The 14479-nt window shown below is 54.2% G+C and overlaps 1 protein-coding gene and 1 long non-coding RNA gene across 2 annotated transcripts; one reads left to right on the plus strand and one right to left on the minus strand.

Moving 5' to 3' along the window:
* The first annotated feature begins 3975 nt into the window (after positions 1-3975).
* LOC134422904 (uncharacterized) lies at positions 3976-10849 on the plus strand. Its single transcript, XR_010028956.1, has 4 exons — positions 3976-4280; positions 7650-7717; positions 9201-9276; positions 10193-10849. It is a non-coding gene; the product is annotated as an uncharacterized LOC134422904 (long non-coding RNA).
* On the minus strand, positions 10117-12927 carry LOC134422903 (histone H3-like centromeric protein A). The gene is made up of 5 exons (XM_063165360.1): positions 12772-12927; positions 12194-12285; positions 11286-11333; positions 10962-11039; positions 10117-10352 (listed from the first exon to the last, which is right to left on the minus strand). Exons 1-5 carry the CDS (start codon positions 12845-12847, stop codon positions 10218-10220), a joined length of 429 nt encoding a protein of 142 aa, XP_063021430.1. The 5' UTR covers positions 12848-12927; the 3' UTR covers positions 10117-10217.
* Positions 12928-14479: the final 1552 nt, after the last annotated feature.

Genomic DNA, 14479 nt, shown 5'->3' on the forward strand with positions numbered 1-14479 from the left:
CAGACACAGGCAGAGAGAAGAGCTGTGTGGGGTTCCACAGGAGTGTCTTTTATTGATTCTTCTGTGAAAGTTCCTAGTGACAGCACTTCAGCCCGAGCTGGGTAAATGCAGCTCTTTATATAGGGTACAGGAGTTTTGGAAATTGTCCAATAGCAAGGGTTAAAGGAAAGTGACCTATAGTCCTAGAGATAAGCAAGGGGTCCGAAGGTGGAAGAGGGGGGCTTCTAGTCCAGTCACCATGACTTGGCATTTCCTATCTTAGGCTTCTGACTGTCAGGAAAATCTTGCAGGCTGTGGGCTGCTACATTGCTACATTAACGGGACATCACGTTATGACCAATATGAAATATTCAAGTGAATACTTGGAGTGAAGTGAATACAAGACCAATATTCAAGTGAAACCAAATTATTACAAAAAGCAAGCCATATTTATACTATTCTCTGTTGTTCACACCTCAAGCTAATACATGATTGGTTAAATCCTTTTTACGCACGCATTTTAATATTTTTGGTTATTTTAGTTAGTCTTCCTTCTTCATGTGTCTTGCTGCAGTTTTCTTGTCTGCCTTTGCATCCCGAACTGTCTGCTTTTGAGCGTATTCTTTTCCTTCTGTGTCCTTCAAGGGCATGGTGACCTTACTCAGTTTCTATGAAGGCTGGATTGTGCATATGTTGCATATGTCCATTGTCCTGCAAAAAACTCTCACCACTGCATTATGTAACAAGAAGTAACAGTGCATGCACAACAAAAACGTTCAAGGAAAGGTCACATGTAATATGGAAGCATTCTGTGAATATGACCACCAGAGACCTGTTCGTGGCCCGTACAGGACCATACCTGTGGCAGTTTCACCGCACACATCAGATTAAAGGAGAAATGCTTAAGTGTGTCCTGCACAGATAAAGAATGCCTGCTTTCTAATGCTTCAAATTGTGTTAGAAAGTTTATTTGCCAGCCAATTTTTCTATCATTCCCTTGGACGGGCTCACTGATCTAAGGGGAGCTGAGAGAGTCCTGTCAGGATCTGGGAGTCCCTGGGAAGGTTTGGAGTTTCTAGGCAAGATTTGGCAGGGTCCATGGGGGATATGGAGGGTCTCTGTCAGTGGGATCCCAGCTCTCTGCCACTTTAACCAACCCGAGGGCCTCCCAAACCACATGGGGATCCCCTTGACCCTCCTGCACCGGTCCCTTCTAGGATGTCCAGAACCACACCAACCTCCCTCCACCCCAAGCCTTTCCCTGGGGATCCCAAACAACCTCTCTGAGATCCTCAAAACCATCCCAGTGAACCCCAGAACTCCCTGGGCATCTCCAAGTGTCTCCAGACCCCCAAACCCCTCCAGGAATCCCCAAAGCTCTCCCAAGGACCCCTCCCCTCCCCCGCCTTCCCCCTCCCCCGCTTCCGATTGGCTGCAGCGCCCGCCCGTCTCCGCCCTGAACCAATCATCGCCCAAGCTCGGAGCGCTGGGGCGAAACCAAACGGGAGCGCGGGCGATGGAGCGGGTCAGGCCTGAGGGCTCCGGAGGCGACCGAGGTCCCGCGGGGCTCGGGACGGTCCCGCGTCACTTCTCGCGTACCTCCCGCAGAGGCTCAGCCTGGAGCAGCGAACGGAGCGTCCGGTGCAAAGGAGGTGGGAGAGCAGCCCGGCCTCAAGTGCCCCTCGGGATCCCCAGGTGCCCACTGAAGACTCCAGTCTGCTCCCCCGTTCCCTCAAGTGTTCCTTTAAGGACTCCAAGTGCTCCCCAGACCCCTAAGTGCCTGCCAATTCCCTCCCTTGTGCCCGTGTTCCCCAAGAGCGCCTTGAGGACCCCCAACTACCCCACCCGATCGCAGGTGATGCCCCGGACCCGCCATTCTGCCCATAAGTGCATCCTGCAGCCCCTCAAACTCCTCCCGAGACCACCAGCCCTGTGGGGTCACTGCAGGGTCAGCATTTCGGGGGTCCTCGCCCCTCCCCAACACCCTCCTCCTGCCCCGCCAGGCCATGCTCAGGCCCCGCCCCTGCAAGCTGTAAGGGGCAGAGCCAAACAGAGGCTACGCCCCCTGAAGCTCCACCCTCGATGATCCCCTTGCCCAATGGTGCTTGAGGTGACGCCAAGGGGAGGAGCCAGCACTGGACACGCCCCTGGTGGGCAGGGCCCTGCTGAGCTCCGCTGCTTCCCGGGGTTCCCTGCAGGGAGTGTCACGGGGGAGGTCACCTGATACCCCCAGGACCCGGCAGGGGGCAGTGCCCAGGCAGTCACGTGACCCACCGGAGGCACTTCTGCAAGCACCAGCGGGCGTCTTCCCCCCAGGCTGTCTCCCAGGAACCCTCGTGGCAGGATCCATGGTGGAGGCCACACGACTCCCACAAGACCCTCTGGCCAATGGGAAGCAGCTCTCTGGATACCCTGCAGGGGGCACTATGCTCACGGTCCCGCGACTCCCACCATGCCCCGCGGCAAATCAGCAGCAGCCGCTGTGCCCCTCTGCGCCAGGGGCTGCCACCCAATGGGAAGCACGACTCCCATGAGCCTTTGCTGCAGGAACCATTTTGGTGGTCACATGACGGCCTCAGGGCTCTGTGGTGTGCGCCATGTTGGAAGCCACGCGGCTCCCAGGATGCCCTGCGGCCTGCAAGGGAGGCGCTTCCTGAGCCCCCGCACCAGGGAGGGCCCAGCTTCAGGTCACGTGACCCCCGTGAGGCCCCCAACCCCCACAGCTAAGCAGGAGCTGTGCACATGATGCCCTACAGGGGGCGCCATGGCAGCAGCCACTGGGTGAGGAACCGGAGGAGCCCTTGAGGGTCATGGGGGTCGTTTGAGGGCCATGGGGTCACTTGTGGGTCATTGGGTCATTTGAGGGTCATGGGGGGTGCTTGTCAGCCAGGGAGTCAATCAAAGCCTGGGGGCTGCTGAGGGTCATGAGGCACCTTTGTGGGGCTGGGGGGCCCTTTTGTGGGTCAGAGGGGTCACTGATGGGCCTGGATGTGCCCTTCTGGGCTCACGTGGTAATTTGTGGGCCGGGGCGGTCACTTGTGGGGTTGGGGGGAAAGTTGTGGGTCAGCGGTCACGCGAGGGGCTGAGGGGGCACTTGTGGGCTAGGGAAACACTTCTGGCAAAGGAAATCTCTTGTGGGGATGGGAGAACACTTGTGGGACTGCCACCCCCCGTGACATGCAGCCCCCCCAGGCCCTCTTGGGGACCTCCTCCTCCTCTGGATGCTGCGATGCCACTGCCGGGCCTTAAGGGGACGCCTTTGGTAAGAGAACCCCACCCCCAAATTTCAGGCCTCTGCCCCTGCGCCTCCCCCAGGTCCCTCTAACTCCCCATTTGCTCTCTCTTCCCTCTCCCAGGGCCATTGAGACACTCCTGGAATGCCCACCTGGGCACCCCCAGCCCATGGTGGGGCCAATAAAGCAATGACACCCCAAAATTGCACCTGGGAGGTGGGGAGACCCCCAAAACTCCCTCCCTTATCTCCCCAACCTTTGGGATTGCCCCCAATGCCCTCCCTCTCCAAATGTCCCCAAGAGCATTTGGGGGCTTCTGGGGGCTCAGAAGCGCCTGTTGGTGGGGCGCTGGCTGTCTCTAGGGGGTCCCTGAGGGTCTTTGGCGTGTTTGGAGGGGCTCTGAGGCTGAGGAAGGGATTTGGGGGGTTTATCGGGAGAGGCTGCAAGTGCACTGGGTGTCTCTCGGTCTGTGGGATTTTTGGGGGAGACCCTAGGAGTGTTGAGGAAAATCTGTGAAAGGTATTTAGCGTCCAGGTAGGGCTTTTGGGAGTCTTTAGCGGTCCGGGGTTGTGGGGGATATTTTGGGGGGCCCAGGACAGTATTGGGAGGTCTATGGGGACTAGGAAGTCTATAGGGGCGCCTCGGGATTTATTGGGAGCATCAGGGTGGGGAACCCCCAAACCCGTGGGAGTGGGGCTCACCTGTCTTCTTCACCTTCACACGGCCGACATGGCGGCAGGGGGTTCTGGTATCCCTATGCCCCTGAGGGTGCTGGGGCGGGGGGGCGGTTATGGGGGCGTCAGAAGCTCCCCCTAAGCCCCCCAAAATCCCTCGTGCTTCCCCTCCTCGTCTCTCACTGGCCGCTGGTTCCGCGCCAGTTTACTCACTTCCTGGACTACAACTCCCGAAAGACCGCGGGGCCCCGTCGGCCGCCGATAGAGCCGGGACTGCGGTTCCCGTCATGCCCCGCGGCCCGCGAGAGGCCCGTCAGGGCCGGCACTGTCCCCTAAGCACCGTCCCAGCTGCTCCCCGAGTGCTTCCCTGAACCGTGAGTGCGCCCCAGGCCCCGTAAGTACCCCCAGTTTCCCTCTCCTGACCCCCAAGTGCCCCTCAGGGTCCCGAAGTCCTCCCGCCCCCTACTTGCCCCCAAAATGCCCCCTGTGTGTCCCCTCGGACTTCCAAATGCTCTCCAACTGCCTCCCCGCCCCCTAAGCGCCCCTACAGATCCATTAATGATCCCACAAGCACCCCCAGCTGGCCTCCAAGCGCCCCTCGAGTGTCTCCTGGGAATTGGCGTGATGACAACAATGTAGAGAAAGACTCTGACTCTATCGCAGTATCAGCAACACTTCAGCCTTTAATTAAAATTTGAATCAAAACTGCAATTGCCTCTAATATTTTGTGGGTACAGCTGGAATTAGGTGGCCTGCACCTAAACCACTCTGGCTCACAAGTTCTAAGAGTGGCAGATCAGGTCTATTATGAAATTAGTTATTTATTGAATAGACAGGAGATAATAGACAAAAGGTCTTGAACAGAGTTACTTACTACACAGTATAAAACAGAAGAACTACTAGTAGATTACATGAAACAGCTCACAACATTAAGGTACCTATATCAAAGCTAGGAAAGAAATAGTACAGATTAGGAGTCAATGTAACTTATCAACCAAACTGGCAAGAGTGTGCATAGAGTCCTTTCACTCAACCCTCAAGAAAGGAACCACAAAACCAGCATCCTAACTTTGCAGGGAAAGCCCCACACATTTCCAGGGAACGTGCAGAAACTTCTACTTTGTGAAAGTTTGGTGTAGCTTTAATAGATTGTGAAGCAAAGTGTCTGTCAGAAATTCCAGCTTATCTTTCCATAATCTTGCTTCCACAGCAAGATGTTTATTGTCAGCTACAAGTGCTGCTTCCATGGCACCCAAATAACTATGACACAAGTGGCCTTTAGTGATTTACTTCACCAATTAGCAAGCTCTTGAGGCAGGGAACACGTCCTGCTACACTGGCCCCAGCTGGATTTAGTTCCATTCCCCACCACACTCTGGGCTTGGGCATCAGCCAGTTTTTCATCCAGCAAACAGTTGCCCTGTCCAATCCATGAGCAGTCATGAGAAGATTCTTTCAGCAGGGACTTGTTCTCTGCCACCTGTGGCAGTGTTGTTGGCTGTGACTGGCTCTGTACGAGGTAGTGTGCGTGGTGGTGTGCCTGTTGGAAATTCCAAAATAGAAATTATTAACTTTTAAGAAAAAGATGGTTACTTTAGGGAAACATTATTTTCTTTCCCTCCCAGTCTCGCTCCCTCTAGTATTATGAAGGAACTCTGGGGAAAGGGATTAGTGGAATTAGTGGAGGGAGGCCATGGAAGGGGGGAAAAGGAGGTAGGAATTTGTGGGAACATAAAAAAGGGGTAGTAGGACAACGGAAAGGAAAAGGGGAAAGTGAGAGAGGGGCAGGGAGGCCACAGGAGTTGGGGAAGGGTATTAGAAGAAGTGCGACTTATGTGATTGGAAGGTTCAGTCATTATGCTCTACCATGGGAAGGAAAGCACATAGCCCCAGTGGTTTAGGTGCAAGTTACAGGCTGCCCTAGCAGGGTAATGATCAGCAAAAGCTTTCTGATCTGGCAGCTTTTGTGTGAGAGTCATCTTTGGGCATATATAATATCAGAGGTGGTATCCACATTTTAGTGATGGGCTTCTGGATGAGAATCAGAGTTCTCTTCTGTAGGAAGGAAAGCATATAGCCCCAGTGTTTGCGGTGCTGATGAGAGGCTGCACATGGGAGGTAAAGGCCAGCCAAGACCTCTCTATCATGGCACCTTTTTGGTGGGAGAAATCCTTGGACATTGGAAGTATTATCTAACTTGGGTAATGGGTAAAATCCCTGGTCATATTCACTTAATTGCACTTACAACTGAAAAGCATGTGTGATGTAGAATGCATGTCCTAAGTTACCATACTTATTATCTCAAATAAAAGAAGTGACTCTACCCTGTGGGTTGAACTTGTTAATATGTGAACCAAATTTGCTTCTTGCTGGCAGTGATTACTCCTGCAATAAGGATAAGCTGTCCTCTGATGGTTAACTTGATCCTCAGTGGGGATGTGCTGGAATCATCACTGATATCATTCCTGGATAGAAAAAACAGTATGGGTCTCAGCAGCATTAGCCTGAACAGGTTACCCCTTAGTGGCTCAAGTTGTTAATGACAAAATTCCTTTTTCCCACTCAGAATCTTTCTGTTCCGTCTCTTTAAATGTGGTTGAGTTGAATAGTGAATATTTCTTTGGTCTTTCGTGGTGTTAGGCCTTGACATTCTTCAGGAGGAATCTCAACTTCAACTTTATGAAGTGCTTGTCCACTGCTGTTGCTGCTTCCTGTGTTTTCAGGGGCGTCTCCTGCAATTTGAGTTGTCCTCCCTGGGTAGCATGCTCTCCTAATTTGAGCTATCAGTTCCGCAAAGTTTAGTACAGCAGTGATTGTAGATGTGGTACTGGTGTTCAACTGCCTGTTATAAATCAAAAGCCACAACTGTATGTTCAGCTCTTTCATGAGCCAGACCCTAAGAGCGGCTCAGTTGGTCTGAGCATGGTGCTGAACCACAGTTGTTGGTTCAATCTGTGTATGGCCCATTCACTTAACAGCTGGACTTGATGATCTTTGTGGGTCCCTTTCAACTCAGAATATTCTGTGATCTGTGACATAATGGCAATGCCAACAGCGAACATTGGCTAAACACTGGCATGTTCTATGTGGCTGGAGTGTTAAAACGATCACTGGCCACTGTCTCTGACAGGAGAGATAGGAGTGTGACTGAGTGATAGTCCCTTTTTCCTTTTAATCTGTCACCACCTCATCAATGCCCAAGCACATGGGTGCTTGTATTGTGGCTGTTAGGTTTGCAGTAATTGGGTATTCAACTCTTAGTGGGGTCACATTGGCCAGAACTTCAGAAATTCCACTTCTCCCTGCTGCAAAAATCCAGCACGGGGATCAGGGAGTGCAGGTGCCATGTGGAGTCAGCACAGTCTCTGGATTCCTTTTAGGGTTTGGGCTAATGTGCAGACATTAACATTGACTCACTGACATCAGGCAGACAACAGACTTAAACGTTCAGAATATCAAAACCCTAAATATTGTCATTGTGATCTTTGATTGCAAAGCAAGTAGCCAATATCCACTTCTCATCCAGGACCCATAAATTGACCGTAGCAGCTTGACAGATAACATGTGCTCCATTTACTAAAGTGATGTTAACTCTTAGCGTCTGGGTCATACACCCAACTTCTTGGCGTCCTGCTTCATTACTACTGAATGCTGTGTTCCTATATCTATTAGAAATGTAATTAATCATTGACAAGAACCAACTGGAATCTGGATGTGTGGGTCATTGGTATGTATTGATAGGGTTCCACTTGTTGCATTTCAGTTTCACTTGGCTTGTGCGTGGAATGCTTCTGTAAATCAGCCACCTGAATGGACTCTGCACAATACAGGGTAAATTCCTAGCTTGTTTAAGCATCACCTTTGCTGTTTCTTTTGGTTTTCATCTCTTCTCCTTTTCTTCCTGGAACTGTTTCTGCAATTGTTCATTTCTTAGTAACAGGGATAAATAAGTTTTCCTCTCTCAGGTCTTGTTTCTTTCTTCTATAATTTCCCTATTCAAATTCTAAAATAATTGTCTTTCCTTACACTCTGCTGAAGCAAGTAGAGTCTTAAGATGGTCTTTCTCAGTCATAAGTTTATCCACTTGGATTCTCAGCTTTTCTCCTGTCTCCATCTCAGAAGCCAGTGGTAACTTTGATACCTCATTTTCTGTGTAAGTCTTACTTCTGGTGAGCTTCCTTAAATGTTTGCAGCTGCCAGCCCCCAGCTCACTGAGGATGCCAAAAGTTGTTTCTAAGACTCCAATTAACAACATTAGCCTGTGAGGCCATAGTAATGATAGGTCTCTCAGGAGTTCTAACACCTACATCAACATCTTTATCCTGCTTGTGGCAGAAGAGTGCAACTTTCCTTTTCCCCAAGTACTACATTCTCCAGAACAGCAGTGGATAATTTATAATTTCCTGAGAAATTCCTTCCTGCAAGCCTTTCACTCAAACTGCATTCCATCATGCACTGGGACCCTGCTGCCCCCTTTTGGGCAGTCTGCTTCCTTGGTGCAATTCCAATCTCCTGATTGTTTACTAATTGTTCTACTCCTGTTCTGTTTACTAATTGTTAAGTGAAACTAATCCTTCTGCCATAGCTAATTAGCCCTGAAGATCTCTTTCCCCACGACAAGGGTCTTTTCCCTTGTCTTTCTCTCTGTGGGGTTAACACTTGCTTCAAGTGATCCTGAAATTCTGCCGCAGTGTTTTATCATGTTCAGCAAAACTCTAACCACGGCAGCCACATACTTGGTTAACCAGTGATGTGGGTGAGGGCTGTCCTGGAACATCTGTCATTCATCAGTTGCAAAAACACTGCCTTCTGTACACTCTCTGTCCCATGATCTGTGGTTGGGGTCTCGATCCTAAGCAAATCACTCCTCTCTAATGGATGCAACCTCCTGCTCAATAGGCGGCATTCCGAGTTAAAAAACACAGTTTTCTCTAGTCACTCACCATTAAAAACACTTCTGGCCTCCAGAAGCCTTGGGCCTCCACCTCAGACAAATTATTTAATTACCCTCTTCCAGAGGCACTCTCCAAACATATCCAGTTTCCGATTACTATGTAAGTGTGCTATACTTTTCTTGGAACTTTGCTTGGCTGCTGCGTACCACACTGTTTTAGTAACAGTGTGCAGACCCTGACTATCATAGAAGGTTTCATCATTAATTTGGGGTTGTAATGTGATTTCTTCATTATCAGATGTACTGCTGCTTATAGGGTCCTTAGAGATGTCAAAGCAATTTTCTGTCCTGTCCACAATTTGCATTGTTAACTTTCTTTGAAAATTCAGGAACAAAAGTATTCCCCACCAAACTGTCTAGGGAAAAAAAGCACCAGACTGTCTAGGGAAAAAAAGAGGGTTGAGGAGACCCCAAAACTGGAGGTATCCCAAACCAGGTGGGTGGGGGCTAGGCTGGGATTTTAGGAGGGGATATTTGGGTTGGGCGGGTCCGTTCTGGTGTCCCTCCCGCGCCCTCAGCGCCCTTGCAGGTCCCGCCCCTCCCCGCTCAGCAGCGCCCCGAGCGGCAGCAGCGGGAACAGCAGCCGGGGACCGTCCAGAACCCTCGTGGCCCCGCTCCCCAAGTGTGGCCCTCCCCAAGCCCCGCCCCATAGCGGGGATCGCGTTGAAGCTCCGCCCATGGACGGGAGAGCTCCAGAGCCCCACCCCCGCGGGGTACTAAGCCCCGCCCCCCACAGGAAACCCTACCCACGTTCAAGCCACCTCTAAGCACCGCCCCCAAAGCCCTGACCTCCGCTCAAAAAGCAAATCCCTTAAGCACCAGCCCCTTAGACGACCCCCCACCACCACTATACGTGGAACCCCTTGGGCCCCAAGACCTTCCTGGCCCCCATTCCAGGTGCCCTCACCTAAAATGCTCAGAGGACCTCTCCCTGTGGGTTCTCCTGCCCTCCAGAGTTACTCCCTGTGGTGCCTTACCTCTAAATCCCTTCCAAACTCCCCAGCATCAGCACCTAGGGGTCACAAACATTTATTGGGGTACAGCAAAACTGGAAGGGTCTCCAGCAGGGTGGAGGTCCTGAGTAGGCTTCCCTGGGATTGGCATGCTGGTGATGGGGGTTCCAGGGGGATCATGGGTAGTGGTCCTCAATAATCTGAGAGGTGCTGGACTAAGGAAGGGGACCTCCACCCGGAGATGGGTCCCTGAAGGGGTTGTTGGGGATCCTGAGGTGGGGAAGTCTATGAGGTGGGTCCACGAGGGGGGGCTTGGGGGACCCTATGGGTGGGGGGGGGGGTCTCAGCATGATGGTCCCATAGGAGGTCCCAGTAAGATTATGGGTGTGAAATTATCAGGAGAGACTCCCCAGGGGGTCCTCATTCAGATGCCTCCCGCTTCGGGCCCTCGCAGGCGCCGGGCCAGCTGCAGATCCTTGGGGAACAGGGTGACTCGGCGGGCGTGCAGCGAGCACAGGTATGCGTCTTCCAACAACCTCACCATGAAGGCCTCTGCTGCCTGTGAACCAAAACCTGAGGGAGGGTGCCCAAAGCTCCCCAGCCTGCCCCAACCCCCACACTATCCCCCGGGGTCAGAGACTCCCCCCAGACACACACCCAGGGGGCAGGGTCCCTCCAAACCCACCCATGGTTGACTGAAGCACCTTGTGCTTGCAAATGTGTTAGGGAGGGATCAAGACCCAATGACCCATCCTCAATCCCCGACAGACCCTGGGAATAAGGGACCCCGCCCCACCCAGCACCCAGAGACCCTCTCAACATCCATAGAACCCTGTCCCAGAACCCATAGACCCCCAGCCAATGGAGACCCTCCTAGACTCCCCCTCAGCTCCCATCACATACACCCAACAAACCTCTCAGCCTCATCCAAGCATCCAAAGAGACCTTCTTGGACCTCCCCAGCCCCCAGAGACACCCCCAGCACCCAGAGATTCCCCCTGCAGCACCCACAGCCCCCCAGCCCCCACGGAAACCTTCTCAGTACCCATGAGATCCCCCTCAGCCCCTTCCCCACGCCCCTAAGTCCCTGGGTACCCCTGCAGGACCCATAGGGCCCCTCCAGCCCTCTGTGACCTCCCTCCATCACGCCTGGCCCCCCGAGCCGCACCTCCTGCAGCGCCAGCAGGGCCATGCTCTGCCAGCGGTAATCGACGCCGCGGGTGAAGAGGAGGCAGAGCTCCCGCACCTGTGGCACAGAGGGCACAGCGAGGGGGGCACATGGGGGCAGCAGGGTCACAGGGTGTGCAGGGACACCGGGACAACATGGAGGGGATATGGGGGCATTGGGGACATCCCGGGCTGGGGCCACCACCATGGTGACACCCTGGAGACGTGGAGACACTGCCCTGGGGACACCCTTGTTATCACCCTGGAGACACTTTGGGGACACCCCAGGGAGAGGAACACTGGGGACAGGAGCACCTGGGAATACCCTGGGGAGTGGGGACATGGGAACATCACCATGGGGACACCCTGGGGTCTGCCAGGTGGGAGGCAGGGGGAAGCACCACTCTGGGAACATCTTGGGAACATGCTCGGCCATGGGAACATGGGGACACCCCGACGGGACGGGGGGACAGTGCCAGCACAGCAGGAGGGGCGCAGGGAACTCTCAATCCATGCAGCCTCTGAAGGTGGCAGGACACAAGGATGTCTGGAACCACAGAATGACATTGGAGGATATGCAAGGATGTTGGGGGAGGACAGGCTCACCATGTCACAAGGATGGGGAGGACAAGGACATGGGGAGGGCTGGGACAGGGTTGAGGGGGAGGCCTGGGGAAAAGGGATGGTCATGAAGAGTCCCAGGGGGTGATTTGGGGTTCTGGGGGGTAACTTGGTGGGTCTGTAGGGGGTTGGAAAATCGCAGTGGGTTTTTGGGATGGGGTCCAGGGGGAGGTTGGAGGGTTCCAGGTTGGATTTCAGGGGTCCCAGGGTGGATTTGGGGTTGGATTTGAAGGGGTCCTCGGGATTGTTTGAAGGGTTTCAGTGGGTATTTGGGAGAGTCCAATGGGGAGCTGAAGGGTCCCAGGGTGGATTTGAAGGCTCTGGGGGAAGTTGCAGGGTCGAGAGGGTTGATCTGGGGTGTCCTGAGACGGATTTGGGGATCTCAAGAGAGGGGATCCAGAGTAGTTTGGAAGATCCCAGACAATGCTGGAGGTTCTGGGGTGAAATTGGGGGAGTCCTGGAGGGGTTTGGGGGTCCCACAGTAGATTTTGTGGGCATCTGAGATGATCTGTGTGGTCCCAGAGGAGTTTGGGAGTCCATGGGGGGTGCTGGGGAGGTTCTGGGGGGGAAATCGGGGTGTCTGGGGATTTTAGCGATGCGGGGGGTTCTCACCAGGCGGGCAAAGGGGCCGGGGCGCAGCAGCAGGTGGGTGCTTCTCTGGTACGTGCGGATCTCCTGCAACGCCCGCTGCCCTGGGCGGCGCCCTGTGGGGGCATCGGATAGGGGTCTGTGGGGGCTTTAGGGGATGTATTTAGCCTGGAGGGCAGAGATGGGGGGATCTGAAGGAACATGGCGGGTATAGATCTATAGGGCCCGTCAGAACACAGGGGGCTATAGGGGATCAATAGGGGCCAGGGAGACAGGGGAAGGCTGTGGGGGTTATAAGTGATCTGTAAGGTCTGGGGGGGACACTGTGGGTATAAAGGATCTATAAGGAGCTATAGTTATGGCCGGCATAGAGGAGTTATAGGGGACAGGGAGTATGGGGGTCGAGGGGCTATAGGGAAGAGGGAATGCGAGGTGACTCTAGGAGGTGGAAGCATATAGGGGTATATAGGGCACAGGCTAGGGGCGGAGGAAAACAATAGAGGGAGTCCATAGGAGTGCTCTAGAGGAGGGTCTGAAAGGGGGCTCGATGTAGGAGGTCCATAAGGGGTGTCTATAAGGGAAGTCCCCCGCCCCTCACTCACTGCGTGCCGGCCGCGGGGGCGATGGGGGGACTGGGGAACGCCCGCGCCGTCGGGGGGTGGGTTTGGGGCGGGGCATGGTGTTGCCGAGTCCACCGCAGGGTCAGGGCGAGGTCAGAAGGGGACCCAGCGGCTGCGGAAGGGAGAGTCAGGGCGAGCTCAGGTGTGCCGGCCCCCCACGCCGCTGCCGGGATCCGCCGCGCCGCGCCGTTCAAATCTCCCGCCGCGCTGCTCGTGACGTCACTTCCCTCCGCGAGCCAATCGGGGCGCGCGACCGCCCGGGGCCGCGCCGGACTCCGCCCGCCGAGGGCTCATGGGCCTCACTCTGCACGGCCCCAGCCCAGGTACCCCGCGCCTCGGGGCTGCCGGGGCAGTCTCAGTTACCGTCCCCGTGCGGCGCCAGTACGGGCTCTGTAATCGTCCTCTGTGATCCCAGTCACTCTCATGTGGTTCCTGTTGCTCTCGGTCATCTGCATGGTTCCATTTACTCCCAGAATGATCCCAGTATGATTCCAGTCCCCTGCAGTATGATTTTAGTGCTTTCCAGTCACTCCCAGTGTGAGTCCAATATGATCACAACGACTCAGTATGATCCCTGTCACACCCCCAACAGTCCCAATCAATTCCTGTCACTACTAGAATGATCCCACTATGATCCCTGTCACTCCCAGTATGATACCAGTTGCCCCCAGTCAGTGTGGTTCCAGACACTCCCAGTATGAACCCAGCGTGGTTCCAGTTGTCCCCTCCTGTATGATCCTAGTTGCCCCAGTTATGGTCCCAGTACCACCAACATGGTTCCAGCATCTTCCCTTTGCTCCCAGTGTGTCTTCAGTTGTCTCCCAACATGGTCCCAGTAGCTCCCTGTGCCTCCCAGTACCAAGTGAAGGTCAGTCAAGGATTACAACTGTCCATGAAATCCATTGGGAAAAGGAGATTGGGGCATTCGTTAGTGAACCCATGGTGGCCCAGGTGGGCTTTGGGGTCTCTTGAGGGCATTGCCTTCCAGACCTCCAGTTAACCTCCAGTCTTCCCAGTGGGCCACCACACCCCTTATTTGACCCCATCAAGCCTCCCAGTTGCCCCTAGTTGTCCACCCAGGCCAGATGTTGAATAGCACCAGCCCCAACACTGAGCCCTGGAAACCCAGCAGTGCCCAGCCCCAGCTGGCTGTGGCCCCATTCCCACTCCTCCTTGGCCTGGCCCTCAGTCAGGTGTTCCCAGAGAGAGACACCTGTCCCAGCTGTGAGCTGCAGGTGCTCCAGGAGAGGCAGGGAGATGGAGGCAGTGCCAAAGGCTTTGCTGAGCTGCAGGCAGACACATCCACACATGTCCAACACCCACCGGGGTCACCTGGGCACAGCAGGAGATCAGGCGAGTCAGGCAGTACCTGCTTTTCCTGGTTTTCCTGTCTGTGCCATGGGTGCTGAAGTCCCAGTTGGTGCCATGTTGCCAATGGGACACTGTTGTGCTGGACACCAGTACCTGCTGTTCTTCAGCTACCTCAGCAGTCCCACAGCAGAAGGGTCCCCTGAAAGACCAAGCAAGGGATTCAGCTGTCTTAATTTCTTCTGTTTCCACAGCAGCTCTCCCAAAGCCCAATGGTGTCCTTTTGGGTCCTTGAAATACCTCTTCTGAGGTGATCTGTGCCAAGGATGCATGAAGCCTCTAGGCCAGCGACAATGGCATTTTTCTGCCACTAGTGCCCAGT

The sequence above is a fragment of the Melospiza melodia genome, chromosome 11, assembly GCF_035770615.1.
Source record: "Melospiza melodia melodia isolate bMelMel2 chromosome 11, bMelMel2.pri, whole genome shotgun sequence".
Lineage (NCBI taxonomy): Eukaryota > Metazoa > Chordata > Aves > Passeriformes > Passerellidae > Melospiza > Melospiza melodia.